The sequence below is a fragment of the Stigmatopora argus genome, chromosome 15 (genome assembly GCF_051989625.1).
Source record: "Stigmatopora argus isolate UIUO_Sarg chromosome 15, RoL_Sarg_1.0, whole genome shotgun sequence".
In the NCBI taxonomy this organism is placed as follows: Eukaryota; Metazoa; Chordata; class Actinopteri; order Syngnathiformes; family Syngnathidae; genus Stigmatopora; species Stigmatopora argus.
In genome coordinates this window covers 14,343,224-14,370,579 of record NC_135401.1, presented here as the reverse complement: position 1 = coordinate 14,370,579, position 27,356 = coordinate 14,343,224, and the positions used below count along the sequence as shown (strand labels likewise).

The 27,356-nt window shown below is 42.8% G+C and overlaps 2 protein-coding genes and 1 long non-coding RNA gene across 5 annotated transcripts in view; 2 read left to right on the top strand and 1 right to left on the bottom strand.

Annotated features, from left to right (window-relative positions):
- LOC144090267 (uncharacterized) overlaps nucleotides 1-10,597 on the top strand; it is a 63,656-nt gene extending 53,059 nt beyond the window's left edge. The window contains exons 2-3 of the long non-coding RNA XR_013305322.1: nucleotides 10,244-10,388; nucleotides 10,520-10,597. This is a non-coding gene — a long non-coding RNA (uncharacterized LOC144090267). The remainder of the gene's footprint in view (nucleotides 1-10,243; nucleotides 10,389-10,519) is intronic.
- Nucleotides 1-27,356, bottom strand: part of LOC144090264 (transcription factor IIIB 90 kDa subunit-like) — an 86,725-nt gene that overhangs the window by 37,038 nt on the left and 22,331 nt on the right. For all 3 annotated transcript variants that reach the window (XM_077621645.1, XM_077621646.1, XM_077621644.1), the window contains 3 exons: nucleotides 16,815-16,964; nucleotides 10,509-10,602; nucleotides 10,289-10,415 (listed from right to left, as the gene is read on the bottom strand). In XM_077621645.1, coding sequence (XP_077477771.1) covers nucleotides 10,289-10,415; nucleotides 10,509-10,602; nucleotides 16,815-16,964 — 371 coding nt within the window. The remainder of the gene's footprint in view (nucleotides 1-10,288; nucleotides 10,416-10,508; nucleotides 10,603-16,814; nucleotides 16,965-27,356) is intronic.
- On the top strand, nucleotides 19,295-27,116 carry LOC144090265 (BTB/POZ domain-containing protein 6-B-like). The gene is made up of 4 exons (XM_077621647.1): nucleotides 19,295-20,173; nucleotides 21,354-21,444; nucleotides 21,513-21,631; nucleotides 24,535-27,116. The coding sequence occupies exons 1-4, from the start codon at nucleotides 19,743-19,745 to the stop codon at nucleotides 25,565-25,567; spliced, it is 1,674 nt and encodes a 557-aa protein (XP_077477773.1). The 5' UTR covers nucleotides 19,295-19,742; the 3' UTR covers nucleotides 25,568-27,116.

The following is a 27,356-nucleotide window of genomic DNA, read 5'->3' as shown; positions in this document are numbered from 1 at the left end:
AGTTGCTAATACTAATGTGGGCAAGGAGCAGGCTCCTACTAAATTTGGATGTTCGAATCCAAAAGCTGATGGTGGCCCGTTGTGTCATGACGGGCGTAATTTGAATTTGAGAGTGCATGAACTGATTGATCGGGTTACGGGGAAGTTTAAAACAAAAGTTAATTATACCGTGATCAGCAGAGCTAAGCAGAGGGATGGTGAGCCTTTTGCAGAATGTCAAATCAGGATGACGGCTTGTTTTAAGGCCAACAGCGGCCTCGCTGAAGACCACGCGGTGGGCAGCATTTATCAGGAGCAGCTAAAAAATGTGTTGCATGCTCATTCAAATGTGTTGCATGCTCATTCAAATTATAGTTATATATATTACATATATCGCGTGATTGCCTGGACAAAAATGTCTCTAAAAACAAGGCAGGCCTGCTCAAAATGATTTGAATGAGGATTTTGAACATGAGGATTTTGAGCTAATTTTAAACCAGAGATCACATTCTTTGGGAATGAATTCAATTGGATTTTTTTGTGTGATGCTGAAAGTTGTAAAATGGCAATTAAAATGGTTATTTCAAAGAATGAAATGGCTTATTGTGGCTTATCCTGGTGTCGTCCCCGTCTGCTAGCGGGAATATTTTGGTTAACAGAAATACAAAACAGCAAATTAAATGTTTAGCGGGGTTGCCAAAACTGCGTTTTGGTCAGACTCTAAACTTGCCGAATAATGCTTTGATTGCGGGGGGAGCGCTCTGTTTTGGTGCGGCTGAATATTAAAATAATTGGCCTTGGGGGTGCTGAAGCAAACTTGAGGGCAGAAATGGGTTTTGCTATGATATAGTTGTGCTTGCAGCATATTGTGAGTATGGGGTCTTGGCAAACTACGATGATATGATGATATAGTTGGATATCGGGAGAGTAATTAATTTAGTTTATTAATTTAGTCTTCTCTAAAAAATAATTGCTCACAGGAGGCACAGGAGGGGAAGCATTGGGCACAAAGAAAAGAGAGCACTTTGGAATTTGTAAACAAAAGATAAGGATGCTGCTTCTGCAGCGAGCATGAAGGTCAATGTCTTTCGAGGTGATAGAAAATCTGTTTGGCAAAGATTGATTTGGGGAAAGCTTTGGAATTGGGAATAATACTATTATTATTATTTTATTTTCTTTTTTGTGAAGTTCAAAGGGCTCTTAATTGAAGAGAGCTAGTTTTGGAGGATAAAACGATATTATTACTGTTTTTGAATGGTTGGCTGGTTAAAGAAAAATGAATGGATTTTTTACAATATTATGGCATATTGGTTACAATTTGTGGGTCCTTTATTAAGCATTGAAAATTGTAATTAGGAAATGCCTAGTAAAAGGTGGATTTCTCTAATTTAATTATTGTAGATTTTTCTTGTGGTAACAGGGAGCTATAAGAAATTGCTCTTATCTTAAGTAAACATAGTATGGGGTGATTTGCAATTTATGTCTTAGGTATTAAGAGTTATTTGGTTGTTAAAGAAATCAGACATGAAATTAACAATGCAGAAATGGCATGAGAAATTTCATGGCATTCATCCAAATTGTTAGGTAAATTGAACCTGGCTGGGGTAGATAAGATAATTGGTTAAGGATAGGCATAGTTTCCCTAGAAGAAACATGGAGCGTCTTTAGGTGCACAAAAGACTTTCCTTGTTTGACCTGAAGGGGGCGTATGCTTTGCTATAGGTCATATTGATGACTATTGGGACGTTATTACTGTCTATTGCTTTAGGGGCATATACATTAAGAATTTAGCCAAAACTTACTGCATTGCAATTATGGGGTTAATACAACTGAATGTTACGGTGATAACGATGGGCAATAACAAGCTTAGATAAAGGGGACTATCTACAACAAAGTCTGGTAGGGCCTTCCATGGTGTGAAACAAGTGAAATAATGTCTATGTTTTAAAAATAACATCTCCAAATTATAAAATATCAACCTTGGAGAAATGCTTTAAGTAGATGGGTTGACTAGAATGGGCAAAATTCGATAACATTGAAAGGGGGTGTAACATAATCCAGAACATGGAGATAAAGTTTTTACAAACGGTTAAAATACAAAAAGGGGGTGTGTGTGTGTTTCAATGGGTCACAACTTTTCCGTTATTGCGGTGGCAATTGAACAAATTTCTATTTTTAGATATGTGGCATGTGAAACTAATACATTAATTATCTAGTTTCTTCAGGCATCAATCTTGCGGTTCGAGGATCTACTAATGCGGAGTGGATCCAGACCTTCCGGAGTGTGGAGTATTCCTGGTGTCCTCAAGAATTCGTAGGTTTTCTCTGGGTACTCCAGTTTTACTCCAACAAACCAAAATTGTGGATGATTGGGGGAGCACTCAAAGCAAATTCCTTGATTATGAGTGCGAGCGTGGATGAGTGTCTGTCTTTTGTGTTTTAATTGGCTGGCCACCAAGATATATCAATATTCTAATATCAAGGTGGAATATTTCTGAAATCGCTGATAAGCCTTTCAAGGACGGCGGTGGCAGAGTAGGACAGAAACAAAAAGAAAAGAATTTCGCCAAATGAAATTTTTTGATTTCTGCAATGGGAAATTTTGGGAACCTGGGGGACTAAACAAAAACAAAAGACTTATCTGGGAGGGCTGCCATTTTGAGTCATGGTAAATTTCATGCCTCAAAAAAGGGGGAGGTTATATATTCAATCTATATGCAGATATATGGCCAAAACACGGGCGATTCCCCCTTATGTCAAGCTACAAAAGCTACATATCCATTTCAAAGGATACACATGGATTTTATAGAATATGTGTGGTACATAACAGTCCTAAAACAGATTGGGGAAACCTTGTTGCAGAAACTGGTCTAGATTGGCAAGCTTGGATGACACACGTGTGCGAAAAACCATCAGGCCTTCGATAAAATTAACCCATACGGTGGGGCATTACAAATCATAATTCAGACTGACAAATTAACTTGTGAATCTTTGTCTGACGTTTTTCCTAAGTCCATGGGTAAGAAGGTCGTCGGAGATGGAAACACCCGGATCCGCCATAGTAAAATTAAAATCTGAGATGACCAGAGAATTCATTTCTGCAACGGGGAGTTCCCAAACGGGAGGCGGTAAGAAATAATTGGTTATTGTTGATGGAAAATGCAGCTATTATAAATCAAACCTGTATCAAACCTGTATAACATGTATGGGGGGCCGACCTCTCTTAAGAGTAGTACCCGCGCAAATTACCCCTGATTGTGTAAAGGAGATAATGACAAAAGATGTAAGCCCAAAATGTATGAAATGGAATAATGTCTACCCAGTTACAACGGCAGCAAAGGACAAGCCTAACACATGTCGCGTTTAATCATTTTACCTGCTTAGTCCTCACAGGGCACGGTCCGGCACTGGGAGCGATAAATGTGACGTGGTGTGCCCACGTCCTAAAACAGACTGCACCCCTGATTCCACGTTCTGACCTATGGTGGTGGTGGGGTCAAAACAAATTATACGACTCCTGCCAAAATGACAGCAGGACTTTGTGCCTTGGTCTCACTGCTATTACCAGTGTCTGTTTTTCCATCTACAGTAGAGGAGATACAATTGGCTGCACAGAAATCCGGTATGATGGCGGGCCCCTCGCGACGGCGTCGCATGGAGAGAGGGTGATCCGACATACATTGATGCGATTGGCATCCACGAGGATGAGTATAAGTTGGCTAATCAGATCGCAGCAGGTTGGGAGTATATTTTTCTTTTAATTACTCCAAACAAAAATGTTGATTGGATAAATTACCTGCATTACAATGTCCAAAACCTTGGAAATTATACTGAACAGGGATTTGTGGCGATAAAGGAACAACTGGCAGCCACTAGTCTGACGGCGTTCCAGGATCGTGCAGCGGTTGAAATGCTTCTTGAAGGAGCAGGGGGCGTATGCAACGTTTGAAAATGTTGCACTCAACAACACGCCCCCCACTGGGTCCCACACCAGGGCCAACGATGGCCTGCAGACCCTAAACCGCAAGATGAAAAAGCATCCTGGAGTAGAATAATGTCCGCTGACAGATTTGTGGCCTCACTAATAATGATTTGGCCTAATTTGTGGTAGCCCTTTTTGCTACGATTTTGACATTATGTGGGTGTTGTATTATTCCCTGCTTAAGATCTTTGATGAGCCGACTTATAACCACTGCGATTGCCCCTACAAATTCCAAATTGCATGAATTATATCTCCTACTGAAGAAACGTGCTGACACTAACAGTGAATTCCAGGAGCATGGTAATTACGAGGATGGATTGGACGAAAATGATCTTGTGTTCTGCTTTTCAGACCTGCCGAACGAGTAGAGCCTAAGCGGGTAAAATTAAAACAGCCAACGGTGATATCCCTCTCATTTTGAATTTGTCATAAAATGAATAACAAACATATAGTAAAAGGAGGGAATGATAGAATTATTATGGAATATTCTATATGTGTTGTAAACATTTTTCAATAAGTAGTAATGCTATAAATCAAGTCAAGGGATGGACTTTTTCCTGCACAGTCGACTCTTCAAGGGCGAAGGCGTTACGGACAGTTCTACCAAATGTTATGACGAAGACTCCAGCAGATTTGAAAATACTGCTTTGTTTACCTTATAAAGAAATTATTATGCTTACTGGTGCAAATAATAATGCCGTTGTTTTGCTTATTGTGCAAATTCTTACGCAGGTGTTCCGATAAAAACAGACAGTGTTTTTATAACCTTCATGCTTATACAATTGTTTAAAACAGCAGAGACAGTTGTTTTTGCGTATGCAATTGTTTAAATCAGATTACCTTTGAATGTTTTGGTTATGTGCCGCTAAATGGAACGAAGAGTATTCCGCTCGTCAGAATGCACTGGGGACTAAGACGGCGTCACATTGCATCTCCTTGCAAGTTGTAAGCAGAGTTTGTTGAAAGATGTTTTTCCTTTTTTTTAATTAAATATTACTAATAATGATTTAAAAGGTTTGAATCATTATTCAAACAACAGCTTGACCACCCCGATGGCGTTTTTATTGTCGCTGGTGATTTCAACAAGGCGTGTTTAAAGACTGTTTTACCTAAGTTTATTCAATACGTAAATTGTAATACTAGAGGAGACAAAACTCTTGACCATGTCTATTCTAACATCAAACATGCTCATAAAGCCACTTCCCTCCCTCACCTAGCTGGATCAGATCACCTCTGCCTATCTCTCACCCCCGCTTACACTCCACTCCGGAGGCAAACAACGCCACAAATAAAGATAATAAAAACTTGGCCCGACAACGCACTCTCTCAGCTGCAGGACTGTTTTTCCCGCACCAACTGGGAACTTTTTGTACACGACAACCTCCAGGACTACACGGACTCTGTACTTTCTTACATAAAAAACTGCATTGACAACGTCACTACAGATAAACGAATACGGGTTTTTCCTAACCAAAAACCCTGGATGACCAATGAGACACAGGCACTCAAAGGCCGTAACTCCGCCTTTAGATCAGGGGACAAGATAAAATATAGCGCTGCCAGAGCTGAGCTGAAAAGAGGCATTAAAAAGGCCAAGGCAGCATATACCAAAAAAATTGAGGAGCACTTCACAGAAAATAACCCAAAGAAGATGTGGCAAGGAATACGACATATTACCAACTACAATAACAATAATATGTCTGTTAATGCAGATGCCTCACTAGCGGAGAAATTGAACCGTTTCTTTGCCCGCTTTGAGACTGACAAATCAGACCCAGTCTCAACACCCCCACCACCACCCGGCAGCTATACACTGACGTTCCGGGAACAGGAAGTGAGACTGGTAATGCGGTCCGTGAACACCAGGAAGGCTGCTGGCCCAGACGGAGTACCTGGGAAGGTGCTCAAAGCCTGTGCTGACCAGCTGGCTGGAGTCTTCACAAATATTTTCAATTGTTCCCTGCAACTATCCATCATTCCATCTTGTCTGAAATCTGCCACCATCATCCCTGTCCCCAAAAAGCCAACCATTGGCAGCATGAATGATTATAGGCCTGTTGCCCTCACGCCTGTGATCATGAAGTGCTTTGAAAAGTTGGTAGCCCGCCATATCAGGAATACAATCTCTCCCTCAATTGACCCTCACCAGTTTGCTTATAGAGCAAACAGGTCCACTGATGATGCTATTGCCATTGCTCTTCATACAGCACTGAACCACCTGGAACACCCTGGGAACTACGTGAGGATGCTCTTCATTGACTATAGCTCAGCCTTCAATACCATAAAACCGGACATTCTGACTGACAAACTCTCCCACCTTGGACTATCCTCTTCAATCTGCTGCTGGATAAAGGACTTCTTGACCAACCGACCACAGACTGTTAGACTTGGTCCCCACCTCTCTTCCTCCATCACACTAAGCACTGGCTCCCCTCAAGGCTGTGTACTGAGTCCTCTTCTGTACTCCCTGTACACCTACGACTGTACACCCACCCACCAGTCTAACGCCATCATCAAATTCGCCGACGACACCACTGTGGTCGGACTCATCTCAGGAGGGGATGAGTCGGCTTACAGAGATGAGGTCAACAATTTGTCTTCGTGGTGCTCGGTGAACAATCTCACACTGAACACCACGAAAACTAAAGAAATAATCCTGGACTTTCGCAAACACGGCACAGATCTGGCCCCACTCCTCATAAATGGAGTATGTGTAGACAGGGTCCAGTCCTTTAAATTCCTGGGGGTCCACGTCACGGACAAGCTCTCATGGTCTACAAACACCACGGCAGTGGTGAAGAAGGCTCAGAAACGACTCCATTTCCTCAGGGTACTTAGGAAGAACAACTTGGGCACCAATCTTCTGAGAACCTTCTATAGAACCACTGTAGAGAGCATCCTGGCATACGGCATCACAGTGTGGTACGCTGGAAGCACGGCGGCAGACAAAAAGGCCATGCAGAAAGTGATTACCACTGCCCAGAGGATTGTCGGCTGCTCTCTGCCCTCACTTGAAGACATTGCCAGCCCTCGTTACCTCAGCAGAGCCAAGAACATCATAGGGGACCCTTACCACCCTGGTCACAATCTGTTCCAGCTGCTGCCCTCTGGCAGACCCTATAGGTCCCACAAAGCACGGACAAATAGGCTTAAGGACAGTTTTTTCCCCACATCCATCAGGAATCTAAACTCGCGCTAACATAACACACATTCCCCTCTGCGGTATATGAACAGATGTTTGGTTGGTGATCTGCCTCCTACTAGCTGGCTGAGAAAAGGTAAGTGGAAGACAGTGAGAGGTAAGCGAGAGGTAAGCGACCTGTATCCTCAACAGCGGAATGACAAATTACAAGTCCATAACTTATACTTATTAGGTCTTTTGCCGATTAAACGTAGCTTATGGAGAAGCACCATCAATTTCGTCACACGCAGTTTCTGCGTGTGATGACAAGTAGGCTTTTGTGTTGTGATAATGACGACAGGGCCTATGTCCGATTATTATTATTATTAGTAGCCAGGAATGGTACTGCAGTTTACGTAGCATAAAGAGGTGTGGCAACCTGGACAAAGACAAAAGAACTATTCTTGTACCTCGCCACTTCGTGGCTTCAAAGTTCGTGGGTTCAGTATACCACTGTATTTTCCATAGTATCTAAAAATAAAATAACAATCATAAAATGTCAAAATTCATAAGCACTGTAGCGTCCTTGAAGAAGGGCCGAAGAAGAAATGGACAAATTAGAAGAATGCCATTAATGATATGGAGGAAAAGGCCATAATTTCAAGCTAGAAAAATTTGTGGGCGAAAAAAATCATCCATGAATATCAGGGATTTACGCCTGAGGGTCATCACTCAGCCATACAGAAAAGGCTGTGAAGCTGGCTATGCTAGGTTACCTAGAATTCTCAGAAATGACAATGGAGTTGTGCTCGAGAGCTACTCAATGCCCCAAACTGATGAAAACGATGAAATCAGGGAGTGAGGAAGAAGAGGCAGAGAACAATGAGGGTAAAGAATGTGGTCTTACTTTGAGAAATCTGCAAAACTGAAGATTGGTGACAACATAGTCAGAGCCATCGAGTTTGGCAATCGTCTTGACGGTGTTATGTCCTTGTACAAAACCGTGACTGTACAAAAAAAACAGTAGTCACAACTTTCCATTGCCATGTTCCTCAATGGTATTCAGGTCTGGGGACTGAGATGCATACCTGTCAACTTATACGTTTTTCCGTATTTCCCGTAAGTTTTTTGATCATTTCAAATTGTGTACGCTGTATAACAACCTTTGTACGGGAAAAACATTTTTTTTTAAAGTACGTTTTTTGTAAAAACGATCTCGTTTTACCCATTTAGGCTCTAATCCAGATCATCTCTGTCACTGGTGGCAGAGGAAAACATCATCGTTAATTGCTAATATTGTCATGCTCTAAGCATGATGTGCGCACGCGCATTAGTCACGTCTGCCTTTTCATTATGCAAATAACATCTACAGAATCTTAAATTTAGTGCATTCAAAAGGCTTTGCGGCAAATTATAGTTTTACGTGCCCGAGTAAATATGTTCTGCGTTGTGTTTGTACGGTTTATTATCGCTTAATACGGGGAATTGCAATCATTAATAAGGGGAGCAATTGGCGAAGGTTGACAGGTATGGAGATGGCATTCATGCGACCTTTAACTTTAACAAGATTGCCAGTACCCAGTACCTGCAATGGCCACTCAGCCCAACAGCATGATGGAACGACCACCAAATTTTAGTGTGGGTGGCAAGTGTTTGTCTTGGAATGCTGTTTTCTTCTTCCGCCATGCATACCGCCCCATGTTATGTCTGACATAATAACTCAAATTTTAGTTTCATCAGTCCACAGCACCTTTTCCAAAATGAAGCTGGCTTGTCCAAAGGAGCTTCCTTAGCATACCTCAAGCGACAATGTTTGTGGCATGTGCGCAGAAAAAGCTTCTGCCGCATTCCTCTCCCATAGAGCACCTCCTTGTACAAATTGCGCTGAATAGTTGAATGATGCACAATGACACCATCTGCAGCAAGATCATGTAAGTCTTTGGAGATGGTTTGTGGGTTTTGGGGGTTGAGTTTGACTGTTCTCACTATCCTTCGCCTCTGCTTACCTGATATTTTTTTTGGCCTGCCACTCCGGACCTTAAATAGAACTGTGCCTGTGGTCTTCCATTTCCTCACTATGGTTCTCACATTGGAAACTGACAGCAGAAATCTCTGAGCTTGCTTTTTGTATCATTCACCTAAACCACAGGTGTCAAACCGATTCCACAAAGAGCCAAGTAGGTGCTAGTTTTCCTACCAAGCAATGAAAACGACACCTTGGCAACAATCTGTTCTCTTCAAACTGTCGTTAGTTGATTGCAGGCAGGTGCAGCTTGTCTCAGCAGAAACCTCATTGGTCAAACTGTCTGTGCTGTTTCAGTTGGAAAGAAAACCTACACCCACTTGGCCCTTTGTGGAATCGGTTTGGCACCTGTGCCCTAAACCATGATGGTGAACAATCTTTGATTTTAGGTCATTTAACAGTTGTTTTGAGGCTCCTATGTTGCCAATTTTCATAGAAGCTGTAAAGAGAACAATTTGCAACTGGCCACCTTAAATATCCTTTCTAGGTCAAGGGTTTACCAAACAAATTGTGTTTCAATAATTAATGCAAAATGTATTTAAATCAATAAAACAACTAGAGTGCCCAAATTTATGCACCTGCCTATTTTTAAGTAATTATTGCACAATTTCTGTAAGTCCTATAAACTTCATTTCACTTCTCAAATATCACGGTGTTTGTCTGCTATATGATTTATTTAACTGAAATGCTGATCCGAACAACCAATGATTTATAAAAGAAAAATCATGGAAAACGATCGGGGGAGCCCAAGCTTTTTCATGCGGCTGTACATACTTAAACTCAAGTCCAGTGTACTTTCAATTTTATGTTGTGTTCGATTTTTGCAAGTTGATAAGTTCACCAATAGGCATTCCCAAATGCAGGCAAAATAAAGAGAAAAGACAATCTTCTGGGTTTTTCTTGCAAGGAGACATCGAACCTTTCAGGTCTTGACCCAGGTTCGTTCTGGCCTCACACGCTTCTTTTCCTTGTTTATTAACTTCAAGGACCCTAGTTACAATGGACGTCTCAACTCTCAACTTAATTCAAATGTTGACTCTTCTCAGACAAGTCGCATTTGCAATCTTTTGATCAAAATTTGTAAATGCAAGTGAAATTTCAACTTCTGCCAACTTTTTCTTTCATTATTTTTTTACAGTGTACTCATTGGCTGTTAATCAAACATCTACTGCCATCAACAAACCTGTTCCTGGCGCTTCTTGAGCAGTCCGGCAGTGAAGCATGGAGGATCACACTCTTGGTCCAAGTCCACCTTCATGAACTCCTCCACCGTCAGAAGGCTGGTGGGTGTTTCCGAAAACTCTGTCAGTCTAAACCGCAACAGAAAATATCAACACACAAATAGTCGTTATTTGCAATAATGTTCAATGCTTTAGACTAGAGGATCAACTTTATGCATCGACCTTTTTCTCAGCGTTTTCTCGCATACTTTGACGACGTCGATGATTTCTTTGGGTGTGCGCCGGAATTCGTGGATGCGGGCAGCCACCAGCAAAGCTGAGTAAACAAAAAAAACATTTGTTCACAATTATTTTTGTAGAATAATTCTTTTGAAAATCAGAAAGAAAATTCTGCCAATGGTTGAGCTTATTCTTGTAAGAGTACTCTTTCCTGTAATATTTCTTTATCAGTTTTTACAGACTAATTAAATGACAGATCACACACAAAGCAATGAAACCAAATGGATGAGGGCACAGTGGGCGAAGAAGCTCATTAGAACATTACTGACCTGACCAACAGTGAAATGGTATGAAACTATATTTTACGCTTTTTGTGTTTTATTTTATATGAATAACATTAAATTATATATATATATATATATATATATATATATATATATATATATATATATATATATATATATATATATATATATATATATATTTACACATATATATAATATATATGTAATTTCATGTTATTCATTAATTCATTTTCCATTCTGCTTATCCTCACAAGGGTCGCAGGCAATGTTCCCTCTAATTTTTCGTTGGTCTGAGCAGAAAGTCAACCTCCCTGAGCGCACTGAGTACCAGTGTGAGCGACATCATCGGTACTCGGATGATTCGCCTAAAGACGTTTCGCCGACGGACGTTCGACAGACGGGCAGGTCGCCGAATGAACGTTCGGCAGAACGTCCATTCGGCGACCTGTCCATTTTTCATGTAAAACATGCTGTAAAACACGAAAAACATAAGTGGACAGAGCTACTGCCACTGGCTGCCGCTTAAACGGCGCCATCATGGGTAAAAAAAAAAAAAAAAAAAAAAATAATATCCGATTTTTTTTTTTACTGCGCGCCATATGATTGCTGCTGCGCAGAGAAGACGAGAGTAGTGCGCAATTGCGCACGCGCGCAGCTTAGAGGGAACACTGGTCGCAGGGGTGCTGGATCCTATCCCAGACAAGAGTGGGTAGTAGGTGGGGGCCAGCCAATGGCAGGGCACAAAGAGACAATCATTCACGCTCACATTCATACCAGTAAGATATAACTACTACAGTGTCCAACCAGACTTCCAGGCATGTTTATGGGATGTGAGGGGAACATTGGAGTACCAGGAGAAAACTCAAGTGGGCTTGGGGAGAACATGCAAGCTCCACACAGGAAGGTCGGAACCCATCGGGAATTGATTTGAGTTAGATTTATTTAATGAAGGGACAATACATATTAATGAACATATACATGTAAATATGTAAGATTATAACCTAAGGCTAATTTCCATCTCTAGCCCCTTGGGCAAATCAATAACGCAACAGTAGAGAGGAACAGAAAGAAACAAAAACAGGACAAAAGACGAGAAAGCAGCATACAAACGATTAGACATACACAAATAGTACAGGTGTCAGGAGCGGCCCGTTTTGTCCCTCCTGGCGTGCCGTCAAGGCAGAGCAGCTGCAACCAATCTGTTGACTTCCTGAGTTGGTATTTAAACACAAATGAGTTCTAACATCAGTGTCGGATCGTTTCCTGCATGTGCGCTGCATGCTCCTGCAAAATCCTGCAAAATCCTGCAAGTCCTACAATTTCTGCATATTCCTGGATGTCACTGCGTGGATTCAATAGCCATGCGGCCACGCTACCTTTCTCCTCGATACCACTTGTTCTCCTGTTTCCGGCTCGGTTTCGTTTTCCGTTTCACAAGTCCTCGTTGTTTTGTAAGATCCCTTCCAAGTTATTAAAGTGTTGTTTTGAAGCTACTTGCCTCGTTCCCCTCCTGCTTCCCGCGCCTGTGTCCTAATCCATTCCTGATCGCGCCACGACGACGCGGTGCGATCATAACAGAACAATCCGACCATCATGGACCCAGCGGGAAGCCACCCACGCTCGCGCCGACGCTCTCGTCGACGACAGCCACCCTTCTCGAAGCCCCCCGACTACATGGATGTAGCGGTAAACTCCCCAAAATCTTTTAGGGAGTTTATAATGGACACGCCGTGGTGTGGGCACCTCAGAGACGTTCTGGCAGCGGAGGAATCCCGACTAGGAGGTAATTCTGAGCCTCCATCCACCTTTAAACCGACCCTTCGCTCAGCCCGTCGCACCGGGCTGCCAGCACAGCTCGTTCAGAATACCCAAGGTCCGACACCCCCTGTTCATCGCCCGAGTTATCTGAATTCAAACTCCAGCGAGTCTTTTCCTCAATGGAGGGAGAATCCCCAGCCCCCTTCGGCCCCGTTGGAACGCCACATCTATGTCGGTTGCGACTCTGAATTTTCTGATGGTGAGGACGACCGGGAGCTAATTGATTTGTATGCTGGAAACCCCTACTCCTTCTCCGGTTACTCCGACCTGGATTACCCCGACCAGCATTTCCCCGACCAGCATTTGCCTTGTCGGCTGGCCATCTACAGTGGACCACCACGTGGTGGCCGGCGGGGAGGCTCAGGGACGAGTTTCGAACACCGGCCGACTTGTCTTTGTGGGGAGGCGCAGCAGCGAGGTCTTTCACCGTGTCGGCTGGCCATCTACAATGGGCCACCACGTGGCGCCCGGTGTGCTGTGCCGTCCTCCCGGGGGAGGCGGCGAGCGCCACGCCGCAGGGAGAAGCAGAAGGAAGGCCTGGACGCACGAGCCCCTGACCACGCTCCTCGCTCGACCTCGCCCGTCCAGACGCCTCACCCGACCACGCCGTTCCAAGCTTCCAAAATTCCCGTGCCGAAGCCACGCAAAATACTCCCGGGGCTGAAGTCAGCTGGGATAGGCTCCAGCACCCTCTGCGACCCTTGTGAGGATAAGCGGTTCAGAAAATGAATGTATGATTAATAAATAAAGCAAGCATGAGTGTGTGTGGCAAAGGAGTAGGAAGGTTATGCAAGGAGCAGCTGGACAACCAAGAATTGAGGGAGAACTATTACGTAAGCTTGATTAAAAGATTGGACATGCGTGCTGGCTCTTCCCCCTGCTCACGCTGTCGTCACTAAACCTATTTGTATTATTTACGTTTCAAGGCTAGGACATGATTTGCTTTGACTTTTTAATGAGACTTTTGCCGCAAACTCTCCCCGGCACTTTCGTCTCTATCTTTTATGAACATTAAACATTCAGGTGGTATACGCACACACGCAAACGGATATTTCAAAAGGAGAAGGCCCATCATGTCAACAAAAGTCGAAATGTCTGGATAATAAATTTGACAGAATTTGGACACGCAATGTAATTTATCAAACCTGGGGATTGAAATATAAGAAAAAAGACAATTGAAGGTGAAAATGTATTTTCAAATTTACTTTCAACATTAAGAACATATTATTATTCAACGAAAGAAAGCAGTCTTTAAATTGAGAGTGATGGGCGGTATTGCAGGGCAAAGGGAAATGAATGAGGTCATTGAATTTTACTATAATTTGGACAACGCCGGCGGGCCGGATTAAAAAGCCTAACGGGCTATCTCATTGTGTCACTGAGCAGTGGGCCGAGGTTGAAAAACATGTACACACGAATCCGGGGGCGGGGCAAGCGAGCGAATCCGGCGACGAGAAACATGTACACGCCAATAATACACAATGTATTGATAATTTTGATATTAGATATTTAGATATTAATGCTCTTACATTGTCAATGCAATTACAAACTCACTCTCTCTCATGTACACACACGCCAATATGAGCGAATTTGGGGGCGGGGCCAGCGAGCAAATCCGGGGGCGGGGCGAGCGAGCGAATCCGGGGGCGGGGCGAGCGCGCAAATTCGGCAACGAATAACATGTACACACACGCCAATAATATGCAACTTATTAATAATTTTGATATTAGATATTTAGATATTAATGCTCTGACATTTACAAAGTCTCTCTCTCTCATGATTATAATTTTGAGAGCGAGCGAAGCGAATCCGGGAGCGAGCGAATCCAGCGACGAATAACATGTACATTGTCAATGCAATTACAGACTCACTCTCTCTCATGTACACACACGCCAATACGAGCGAATCTAGGGCGGGGCGAGCAAATGCTCTTACATTGTCAATGCAATTACAAAACTCACTCTCCCTCTCATGATTATAATTTTGAGAGCGAGCGAACCCGGCGACGACGAAATGTCCGTTCGACGAAATGTCCGTTCGACGAAATGTCCGGTGGCGAATCTGTCGACCAAACGTCCGTTCGCCGAAACTTCCGTTCGACGAACTGTCCGTCGCCCAAACGTCCGTCGCCCAAACGTCCGTCGCCCAAACGTCCGTCGCCCAAAGGTCCGTCGCCCAAAGGTCCGTCGACCAAACGTCCGTCGACCAAACGTCTTACGATGAAACGTCCGGTCACGATGGACCGGTACCATTCCGCGAGCTATCTAGTGCCGGTCCGTCAGAGTAAAAAATTAAAAATATTAACATTTTCAATCTCGCCCTCCGACTTGAAATGAGAAAAGTTGTTACAATAATAAATAATTGCTATTATGCTTGGGACTTGTTTTTTTGCCGTCGTGGGTGTCGTTCATGCGCCGACCCCTGCGCGTTTGTGAACACAGTCTTCTCCCCCAGATTCTCAACTGGATTCAGGTCTGGAGTTTGACTTGAGCATTCCAACACCTGGATACGTTAATTTGGGAACCATTCCATTGTAGATTTGGCTTTATGTTTTGGATCATTGTCCTGTTGGCAGATAAAGCTTCGTCCCAGTCTCGGGTGATTTGCAGAATCAACAGGTTTTCTTCCAGAATGTTCCTGCTGGTATTTTGACCCATTCCTCCATGCAGACCTCCTCTAGAGCAGTGATGTTTTGGGGTTGTCGTTGGGCAACACGGACTTTCAACTCCCTCCACAGATTTTCTATGGGGTTGAGATCTGGAGACTGGCTAGGCCACTCCAGGACCTTGAAATGCTTCTTACGAAGCCACTCCTTTGTTGCCCTGGCTGTGTGTTTGGGATCATTGTCATGCTGAAAGATGCAGCCACGTCTCATCTTCAATGTCCTCTCTGATGGAAGGAGATTTTTACTCAAAATTTCACGTTTTACCTATTGCGAATTCAGTCTTCCCAGCCTGGTGCAGGTCTACAATTTTGTCTCTGGTGACCTTCGACACCACTTTGGTCTTGGCCATAGCGGAGTTGCAGTGTGAGAGACTGAGGTTGTGGACAGGTGTCTTTGATACCGATAGAGTCAAAACAGATGCTATTAATACAGGTAACGAGTGGAGACCTCGTTAGAAGAAGTTAGACCTCTTTGACAGCCAGAAATCTTGCTTGTTTGTAGGTGACCAAATATTTATTTTCCACTGTATTTGGAAAAAAATTATTTAAAAATCAAACAATGTGATTTTCTGTTTTTTTTCCACATTCTGTCTCTCATGGTTGAGGTTTACCCATGTTGATAATTACAGGCCTCTCCAAGAAATTTCCCAAACACGGGATGAAATAAAGTTCTAACCTCATCTCTTCAAGTAGGAGAACTTGCACAATTGGTGGTTGACTAAATACTTATTTGCCCCACTGTATATATATATTTTTAAAGTCAGCGAGAGAGACCACACATCATTTTAGTATACATTTTTTTTCAGTGAGCGAAAAGCCTGGCCCGACCCGACCCCGAAGTAATGATTGACATTTTAGGCCCGACCCGATCCAAAGATCTCACCTCTAACTCAGAAGCCATGTCCCTTATGGCTTCGCTTACGATGGTCAAGTGTCTTGTTTCTATTGTCACTCAAATTAACGCCCACTCTTGCCTGCTTGAAATAGATATATAAACTGGGGTCAGATATCAATGAGGTGTGCTTCTTGCAATAAAGCTCCTGCTGGGATGCATGAACCACCATGAGTCTCAGTATGTCTTGTATGTTTCCGTCTTTCTTCCAAACCCACCAGAACACAAAACAAGCATGTGGCGTTGTAGGAACGAGGTCAAGAGGCAACGCTAACACAGTCAGCATTGGATCATTCTGAGATGCCCACTGAACTTCTGGAGTGAGTTTTCTACACTGAAAGTAAAGGGGCCGAATAATATTGCATGCCCCACTTTTCAATTTATGATTATTAGTTTTAAAAGTATCAACTATCCAATAGATTTCATTCCACTTCATGATTGTGTCTCACTTGTTGTTGATTCTTGACAAAAATGTTTAATTTTCAATCTTTGTTTGAAGCCTGAAATGTGGCGAAAAGTTGAATATTTTGAGGGTGGCTGAATACTTTCACTCAGCACCGTATCTCTCTTACTGTGATAAAACAAAATAGGAAACATAATTCTGGACGGGTCTTGTGTTGCATCACTCACCTGCCCCACAGAGACCGGATGGTCTTCGTCCAGTGTGCATCCAGTCCCTCTTCATTCTCTGAACCAGCCGCAAGGCCGTCATGGATACTTCACGGTTCTTGTCGCCGAATTCCAGCAACTGGGTGAAGCGTGGGATGTAAAGGCACGGATCTGCAAAGTTCAGCAAAATTAACAGAAAATGAACATCTTTATCATGACTACAATTGATGGCAATGTAAGTCTAATCCATTTTGACTGGCATTTGATTAATATAAACTGGATGCACGACTGCATACTACTCCGGAATTTCAGGAGTTTCTCCGGAAATGCAACGCAAACTCTGGGACTCAGGACAACCTCCCTAAACTCCGGAAATCCCCCCCAAAAGTCACTTTTTTTTTATGTAGCCATTTCGGAAAAGTACAAAATTTTCTATTTAAATGCCTCGAAGCTACGGCTTCCGCCATCTTGATTCAACTGCACTGTAAACCGGAAGAATTCGGTAACACGAGTGCATTGTGAATCATCCGAGTTACAAGTTCTGACGAATGATTCGTCTTGTGCGACTTCAGCGTGGCATTCGATTCGGAATCGATTACATAGGTAGTAGCCTCTATTGCTTTAACATTTACGTTTTCGTTTTTGTTCATTAGGGAAGTAAGTATTATTAAGGCTGAACCACCAGTCTTGTATTGAAACAAATGCTATCATTTCCGGGATTGTTCTAAAGGAAGTAGGAGTACTACACAGCACTGGTTAGTCTTATCAATGTGCCTGCTCTGGTTAAGTGCAAAATTGATGGCAAGTTGGATGAAACTACTAATCAGAAACCCAGACACTCACCGAAGTTTATTGGTTCATATTCGGACGGACATTTGCACATTGCACAACAACTGTAAAGCACACGTAGAAGGACCCAATCACAAAGATAAACTTATTTTCATAATGCTGTACTTTTTCAATAGTTTGCAAAAACACAATATTTAAATTAATGTAAAAACATGAAAATAACAGTTTGATTTAAATTGTCCTACACTTATTTTTTTTTTATTACATTTTATATCAATTTTGCATAAATCGCAATCACTAAAGAAATACTCCGGAAATGGGACAAGGGGACTCTTGAAATGGGGTCGACGGAGGTTGGCAGCTCTGTGCATGCCCATCACTGTTATTGGTAGCCAGATAATATTGATTTAAAAGTGTCACATCAGGAAAAAGCACTGAAACATTATTCTTCCCCTTACCACCAATAGGAGTCAAAGAGATCAAGAACGTCATGGTGGGACATTCAAAGTAAAGAAAGTAGACTCGAGTTTAGACTGTGTTGGCTCTAACCCGCCAGGCGGAGGGGGAGAGCTTGTGTTCGTCGTGTTATGACACATTTTGCGGAGGTTTCGTTGCCTCTGACGTCCCAACACGGGTTCAGCTGATTGGTCAATAAATAGGGGAAGGAGGGCGCAAGAGGAAAAAAGGGGCTATGGATCATGAGCATGGACATCAGATATGTGGCTAGATGTCTAAAAGTAGAGTCAGCAGTACGAGTAACTGGTGGCCATCTTGCGTCTGTGGACTTGTGAGCGCTTTTGTCTACTACAGGGGTGGCGAACAAGGTAGATACAAAGAGCAAACATTTGTGAGTCAAAGAGCCACAATTTACAACAGTACAGCATAAAAAATCCAATCTGCCAAATTATTTTTCAAATCTATTATTTATGTTTAATGGACCAATGAATTTGAGTGTGTTTTAAGAGAGAAGAAAAATAAGAGAAACATTAAACGAGACACCGGTTAGTGGTTTGTGGCCTCACAACTCTGGAGTCCTGGGTTCAAATCCAGGTCGGTCCACCTGTGTGGAGTTTGTATGTTCTTCCCTGCACGGGTTTCCTCCGGGTCCGGTTTCCTCCCACATTCCAAAAAGATGGATGGTAGGCTGATTGGACACTCTAAATTGCCCCTAGGCATGGAGGTGCATGGTTGTCCGTCTCCTTGTGCCCTGCAATCGGCTGTCCCCCGCCTCTGGCCCGGAGTCAGCTGGGATAGGCTCCAGCACCCCCCATGACCCTAATGAGGATAAATCGGTTCAGAAAATGAATGAATGAAACGAGGCCAAGAGCCACAGTTTACACAAAATATGATAAGCAAAGAGACGCATTCATTTTGGTCGGGAGCCGCATACGGCTCGAGAGCCACGTGTTCGCCACCCCTGGTCTACTATATTGCTCTTGCTTTAGGGTTCTATTGACAAGATTTTTTTAAAACAAAGTTTTGATACAGGCTGGGTGTTTCAATATGTGTAAAGCAAATATTTATTTTTAGATATGCAGTTTGTTATATTATCGTTGACGTTTCTAAAAAGAAACCAAGTCGTTTGGAAATAATAATGATCAAGAAAATTTTAGCTATTGTATTTCAAAGTACGCTCCTCATTTACTTTAATTAGCAGACGACTCTGACGCAAAATGGCCGACAAATGACGACGCTTTTTCTCATTGGCTCACAGCGCGCATCGGACATCGAGCAATGTGTATATTAATGATCGTGAGAAGGAGCTTGAAAAAAAAACTGAAAATAAAGAACCCAGCTCCAAAAGCTACGCAGAGCCACCGCGGAGCTCCGAAGGCAAGAAGCCCGATGTCAGCAACTTGGAACCGGGAGAGTGAGAACGGACGGGCGGAAGGGATTTGCCTCTGGAGAGAGGGTGGGGGATAAGTGAAACCCCTACGACGCGGCGAGTAGGAAAAGTGTTCTCTCTCCAACTTGGCGGAGGAACACGAAAAACACTCGGGATGATATTTTTAGATGCTCTGCTGGCTTCCTTTAACTTGGCCGCCTAGAGGAAGAGGGAGCGCTGCGACCCAGCTATAAAAATATATTTTTTAAAGCCGTTGCTTTCTCGCATCCACCTTTTTTTAATTTTTTTTATAAAATTGTTTTTTTCTCGCGCCGATGCCAACGGCGGACTGCCGGCTGCTCCGCCATGGCCGGATCATGAGGTGCCTGAGCTGTCTGCTACTGCTGCCCGACACCCTCCGAAAGTCCAAGAAGCTAGTCGGGTTCCCGGCCAAGCTCCCGCTACCCCTTCCCCCGCCGCCGTCCTCCGACAAGCACAAGAAGATGGCCGCGGAACTGTACGCTGCCAATAACGGCAACCTGGCCAGCGGCACCACTGTGACGGACAGCGAGAAGGCGCCCACCAAGGAGGCGACGACGACGGCCGCCGTCAAGCAGGCCGCCGGCGGGGGAGGAGAGGACGGAGGAGGAGGACGGGAAGGTGAAAGCTGCGCCGCCGCGGCAACTGGCCCGAGCGGGGACCAGCAAAACATCAGCAAGACCGAGCCCCGTAGCTGGCAGTGCAGCCACCCCACACTCCGGGAGAGGTGACAACCTTCCTACATTGAATATTAGTGTTATATTTTAAAGGCTTTTGGACAGAAATAAACGCCTTTCCATAATCGAATGCGTCACGCGCCATCTATAACAACTTTATTTACAGCTAAACCAGCATTAATCTTGTTCGCCAATAATACTCAGTCTGTTTTCACCTCCATATGAGGAACAGGTTTCACTATTTTCGTGTAGATCTGCTCTCAAAACAATACCAGAACAATGTCACTTATTACATTTTTTAAATTATTGTTATTACTGATAAGGTTGTAATTCATCAATTAAATGATGGTACAACGCCAATTCCTTGGATAACGCTATGATATTTGCAATTATTACAGCCTTGATTGTATTGGATTACCTTTTTGTGTTTTCAGTTAAGAATTTTTGTTTTGGGAATATTGACTCAAATATACAGTTGACACAAAATTAACTAATTTCTGAAAGATGTGTATTCCCTCAAAGTCTAAATTTTATTCCCCTCAAATGTAAATAGTCATTTTTTTGCAGCTTTTCTTGATAACGAGCTGATTTTATGCCAAAGATGGCTATTGCTATCAATGCTAAAAGATGGCCAGTTCTGCATTCCAATGACTTTTTTTTTTAATTTAATTTCTGAACCGCTTTATACTCACTTGAGTCGTGGGGGGTGCTGGAGCTTATCCCAGCTGACTTCGGGCCAGAGGCAGGGGAACCTGAATTGGTGGCCAGCTAATTGCAGGGCACGAGGAGAAGGACAACCATGCACACACACACACCCATACCTAGGGGCAATTTCAAGTGTCCAATCAGCCTACCATGCATGTCTTTGGAATGTGAAAGGAAACCGGAGTACCCAGAGAAAACCCACACAGGCCTGGGGAGAACATGCAAACTCCACATAGGTGGACCGGCCAACCTGGATTTGAACCCAGAACCTCCACTGTGAGGCCGACAGGCTAACCACTCATCCGCCGGGCCGCCCGACTGTTAAATTCATCAATTCCAATGGGTTACCATGCAGTATGCAATTTTTCCAAAAAAAAATATCTTCAAGTTAACTTTAAACAATGAATTATGACTCAGTGTCTTTGATGGTGAAAGATGTCTAATCTATTTGGGTTGGGCCAGCAATTATACTTCATTATTCGCCATCACTGGCAGCACATTTCCTGAAGTTCCTCTCTTTTTTAGGAACGCCTTGATGTTCAACAACGAATTAATGGCCGATGTCCACTTCATGGTGGGTCCCCCCGGGGGCTCGCAAAGGGTCCCAGCGCATAAGGTAACTAAAGACACAAGCAGTCAAAGATCCTCCATGAGATGCCACTCTCACTGTCTTTGTGCGGGCAGTATGTCTTGGCGGTGGGCAGTTCTGTTTTCTGCGCCATGTTCTACGGTGACCTGGCTGAGGAGGAAACAGGCATCCCCATCCCGGACGTGGAACCTGCCGCCTTCCTCATTATGCTCAAGTAAGTCATATTGTGGGAATCGGGCTAATTAGGAATGAATTTAATTCCATATACATCAGAGGTGATGACATTTAAAATCATGAATCTCAACTCACTACTACGTTGTTTGACAGCAAGACAGTGGCAAATTTAAAATGTTTTCTTCAACTGCTCAATTAATGTGTGTAATTTCCTTATAACACAGCTGCAATTAAAGCTTTATGTTAAAATCAAACTAGAAGTCACACCCACATTGGCATCACGATGACTGCACAGGACATTTTAGCTCTTTAAAAACCTTGAAACTCAGATAGCACCACAGCAATATTTTCAAAATCAAAACTCTAGCTAACTTTAACAGTGCTCCTTAATGCCATGATGGTGGCATAGCACTTTGTGTCTGATTTAAACTCTAACTCACTTCAGGATAATTGCCACACAAATGCACAAAATACAATTTAGCCTAAAGGAAATTCATTAAGACCAAGATAGCAGAAAAGTCCTCTTTGTTGTCCAAATTAAACTCCTGTCCTCATAACAAGATAGTTCTCTGACACCAAGATTGTAGAAAAGTACAACTGTCTGGTTGGATTGCAACTCAACAGCAGGACAAATAGGCCAACTTCAGGATAGTAGTGAGCGAGCTTAATCCTGAAATTTCAAAAGCTCCTAATTACTCATCTCAAACAACCACGACTAGCCTGTAATCGGTGCTATTCAGCTGCTCCTTGTTGGTCCTTTTGAAAACAAACAAAAGCCTGAAGATTATATGCCAAACCAACATTAAAAATAACCTAAAGTGCCACAATACATGCTGGGACGCTGCAGTGGTGGGAATTGGGATCCGGAGGGACTTCCCATTTCAGACAGTGCGAACATCTGTCGGGGCCAGTCTCTAAGTGGGGCTGAATTTAAAATATAGCTGCCACAATACATTATTTTGATAATGAATTAAATGCCAATTATTTTGTGACTATTATTTCAACTCATGAGTTCATATATAAACCATTTTATTACATAAGACCAATTTTTTTTTGCCGGAAATTATTTATTCATTATGTAACTAGGAAATGCAATTTCAGAAAAAAAAGTTACACAGGGAGTCTTACTCTTCTTATAAGAGAAATCCTGTGGGTCACCTTTTAGTAATTGTGGGGTATTGCACGTCATTTCCTAATTTCACTTTTTGGTGTGCAGTTACAGCTGACTGACTTGATTAATTTTGGGACAATTCAAGGACGTATTTTTGTCAAAAATAATGGGTTTGGAAATGTATGGAGAAGTTTTGTCTAATTTTGGCACAGGTAAATTTTTTGGCCAAAACAGGCCAACGTTCATGCACATTGATATTATTTTTTTGTGAGAATTGGATAAAAACTGTAAGCAAAATAACATTTTAAAAATTTGAACAATTTTTGCTATTGGAAATGAGGTCATTTTGTTAAAAAAAGTTTGGGGCGAACAGTAGGATCATCAAAAGAATCTTCCTGTGTCAGTCAGTGTTTACGAGGGGGAAAAAAAATCAAACGGAATATTTACTTTTCAAAGTTTTCCTAGAACTATAGTGTATAAGCATCAATAAAAAAAGACTATTCCCATTTCTAAAATTAAAAGCAAAACTAAAATGTAAAAATGAGAGCATATCTGCGGTTGACAGGCTCAAAATTTATACAATTACCAAGTCTTCAATTAATGAGCGTTGATTAGTTGGTTGTGGCAGCCCTAATTTCAATTTAGACGTAATGTAGTAAGGGAGAGTGAAGTTGGTTAATGCTTTCACTGCTATTGACGATTGTAAACAACTAATTGTATAGCGCTTTTCAACCTTCCGTAAATTGAACTGGGATTTATCACTAGTAGACGTCTATTCCAAGAAAGTGGGAGTTTTGCCAGCGAATGAGCGAAAGTTCATTCTGTGCTGTCAATATCAGCCATTAGGTCAGTGTTTCCCAATCACTGGTGTGTCGCAGGAAATGATTTGCCAAGAACACATGCATTGTAATATACCAAGAGAAAAATCTTAATAAAACGAGATTAAAATTGAAATATGACGAACATTGTACTATAACAAGATTCAAATCTTAATATGATAAGGTTTAAGTCATTTTGTAGCTTATTTTTGTTTGGATTCACAGAATTCAACTTTTGCCGACGTTAAATCTGTGTGAGCACAAAACTGATTTTCGTGTAATATTACAAGATTGAAGTAATATTAGAAGAGAAAAAAGACGTAATATTACGAGATTTGATAAGTCATAATGTTTTCATGTTTCGTGAATCCTAAGTTGTTTGGTTTCAAAGGCATCGACTTTTGGTGACATGAAGTCTGTGTGGGCACAAAAATTCTAATCCTGTAATACTAGTAGATTTAAATAATATTGAAATGAACTGAATGAATTTTGAGATTAAAATAGTTACATGGCTTATTTTTATATCACTCAAACTAAATGTTGTTCGGGGTCTGCCGACATCAACTTTTGGCGACAATGGTCCGTGTGAAAATTTGAATTTTAAATAGTTTTTGGAGGGTTCATTTGATTCCTGTTGATAAAGGTTTGATGAGAATTAATTTATATTGTTAATTTTAAATTAGACGATTTTCAGATGGTGGTGTGCCTTGAAGTTTTTTTAAAGTTATAAAGTGTGCCGCAGCTCTAAGAAGGTTGGGAAACACGTCATTAAGTTATGATTTGTAGGATTCTTCAAATGAGAACTTTTTAAAAGGAGCTTCTGATCTTGACTCACTGGCATTAGACATCCAATTCGTATGGGCCTCAAGCCATTACTGTCTGGATCTTCAGTCCCAATGGAGTTTATTGCTGTGAATGGCAGCAAATAAGTTCAAGCCCCTTCACAAATAGATAATGTGTGACCTGAGGACTCTTCAGAAGCATTCTCCACTAATGGTTTGTGTGGTGATCTAGGTACATGTACAGCGACGAGATCGAGCTTGAGGCCGACACGGTGCTGGCCACCCTGTACGCAGCCAAGAAGTACATTGTCCCGGCCTTGGCCCGTGCCTGTGTCAATTTCCTGGAGACCAGCTTGGAGGCAAAGAACGCTTGCGTGCTGCTCTCTCAGAGCCATCTCTTTGAGGAACCAGAACTGACGCAGCGGTGCTGGGAGGTCATCGATGCGCAGGCCGAGCTGGCGCTCCGCTCCGAGGGCTTCTGCGAAATTGACGCGCAGACGCTGGAGATCATCTTGCGCCGCGAGACGCTCAACGCCAAGGAGGTGGTGGTCTTCGAGGCAGCTGTCGCTTGGGGAGCTGCTGAGTGCCACCGACAAGAACTGGTGCCCGCCGCGCACAACTTGCGTCAGGTTCTGGGTAAGGCGCTTTTCCTGTTGCGCATTCCCACCATGAGCCTGGAAGAGTTTGCCGACGGGGCGGCGCAGTCTGATGTCCTAACGCTGGAAGAGACGCGTAACGTCTTCCTGTGGTTCACGGCGTCCAACAAGCCCCGTTTAGACTTCCCCGCTAACCCTCGGATGGGCCTGGCGCCGCAGCGCTGCCACCGCTTCCAGTCTTCTGCTTACCGCAGCAACCAGTGGCGCTACCGGGGACGCTGTGACAGCATCCAGTTTGCAGTGGACAAGCGCGTGTTCATTGCCGGCCTGGGCTTGTATGGTTCCAGCGGTGGAAAGGCTGAGTACGGCGTCCGCATAGAACTTAAGCGGCAGGGCGTCGTGCTGGCCCAGCGCCTCACCAAGTTTGTTTCTGACGGCTCCAGTGTGACCTTCCCCGTCTGGTTTGAGCACCCGGTCCAGATCGAACCAGACACCTTCTATACAGCTAGCGCCATTCTGGATGGCAACGAGCTCAGCTACTTTGGACAAGAGGGTGTGACGGAGGTGCAGTGTGGGAGGGTCACCTTCCAGTTCCAGTGTTCCTCCGACAGCACCAATGGTACCGGCGTGCAGGGGGGGCAGATACCTGAACTTATCTTCTATGCCTGATCAGACTTTGGGAATTCCTGTCATGTAGCGTCATAAACTAGTGCGGAGTCTTATTGAACTCTTATTTAATTTAAACGTATGTTTTATTTAAACGTTTCCAATGCTGATGACACGCCTGGATTAATCTGTTTCAAAAAACAAGGAGTTTAACTTACGATATACGGCTGGTCCCTTTGTTGTTCTTCAGGGCTACCCATATTAATTCTGCTTTAAAAAAAAAAAAAAAAAAGAATGTTTTTCCTTTAACCTAACACTATCATCAGTATGTTACCACTTAGAACACTGAAACATAGGAATTACATCAACCTTGCTACTCTAGTCACTTTCATGTTATTTCAAAATTTAACATAACATTGGCTGCCATCAACAGCTACAGACTTTCAATACATTTTGACTGGGAGAGACTGGCAACATTCATCTTCAATACCGCTCAACCTCGAAAGCGTTGCGGGGGGTTTGCTGGAGCATAACCCAGCGGTCTTTGGGCGAAAGGCAGACTACACCCTAGACTGGTCAGACTGGTGACAATCAACTGAAAAATGATAATTGATTGCCATTTTTCCCAGTTAAATATATGATCACTCTTAGTGGCAGTGAATGACCACTCATCAATTGGAGACATTTTTGATTAGTGTTACCAGGGTCTTTACTGGAGTACTTTCTAAAAAGCACAAGGCATAGAATGTCAATGATATGAAAAAAAAACATATGCCATTGCCACATGCCATTTACGGTGTTAGTCCATTTAGAGGGGAACAGTTCAATGAGAGTCCTAGAAAAGCTTCAAGTTGTTTTTTTTAGCCTGCTGTCTTAGGTGCTCGTTGTCTCCTTAAAATAGTCGACCACAAAAATCCAAGCATGGAGAAGTGTCATCAATTCTCCCAGCAAAACAAAAAAACAACTCACTAGAGGTGTCACATATTCTCCAAACCAAAAAGAGTCAAGTGGCCTCAATTAAACTTTCTGGGATTCCAAGAACCTGAATAACTGAGAATCTGGTGACAAGTCAGGTTCTTGGTTTGTACTTTAGAATGTGTCCTGGCAAAAGAGTTGCTTGCTTGTCATCAAAACTATAGCTACATCACATATTTAGAACTAAATGCAAGAAGTTGAGGGTCGACTGTGCTGATAACCGGGGGCTCTTAAAACCACATCTCTGATGGGCTGTTTTGCAGTAAAGCAACTCACCATTCAAATGCGTTTAACTCAGAAAATTCTTAATTGGTTTTCACATAGTTTGGGTTATGACAAACCCTATCAACGTGGCTATGATACAAGCTGGAGTTGGAGAAAAATTCCATATTTCAGTATGCAGTTAATTTACTGGATCTCTGACATGCATCAAAAACTAAGCCCTATGAAAATAGGTTGAAAATTTAGAATTTTGCACTGATGCAAAATCACTATAATGGTGTCACAGTTTTGATCCGATTCTATAAACTGTATGTATATGTGTGATATCTAATGTCAAAACAGCTTAATTCTGTGTTAAGAAAGAGACAGGCGTTTATGTAACCTGGATGATATAAAAAGTGACCACGTTACCCGAGCTACAGGTTTTGGCTTTCTTTGGTGGGAATATAACAACTCCTAGTGCTAGTGAAAAACAAGTGAACTACACCTCAATCTTCCACTCTAAACTTTCACATTCTAAACTCAAACCAAATGGATAATTTGCAAACATTTTTATGCCGTTAACAAATACTATGGATATTTCGAGAAATTCTATTTGACAATTGACATAACACCATGCATTAAACCATTTGAGGTAGGAAGGCCAGCCAGTGAT

Bases quoted from the DNA above. Each gene is read 5' to 3' on its own strand.
- LOC144090265 (XM_077621647.1), top strand. From the start codon at position 19,743: ATGCCAACGGCGGACTGCCGGCTGCTCCGCCATGGCCGGATCATGAGG. The intron at 20,174-21,353 runs GTGACAACCTTC...TCTCTTTTTTAG, and splicing joins CACCCCACACTCCGGGAGAG to GAACGCCTTGATGTTCAACA. The intron at 21,632-24,534 runs GTAAGTCATATT...GTGGTGATCTAG, and splicing joins GCCTTCCTCATTATGCTCAA to GTACATGTACAGCGACGAGA.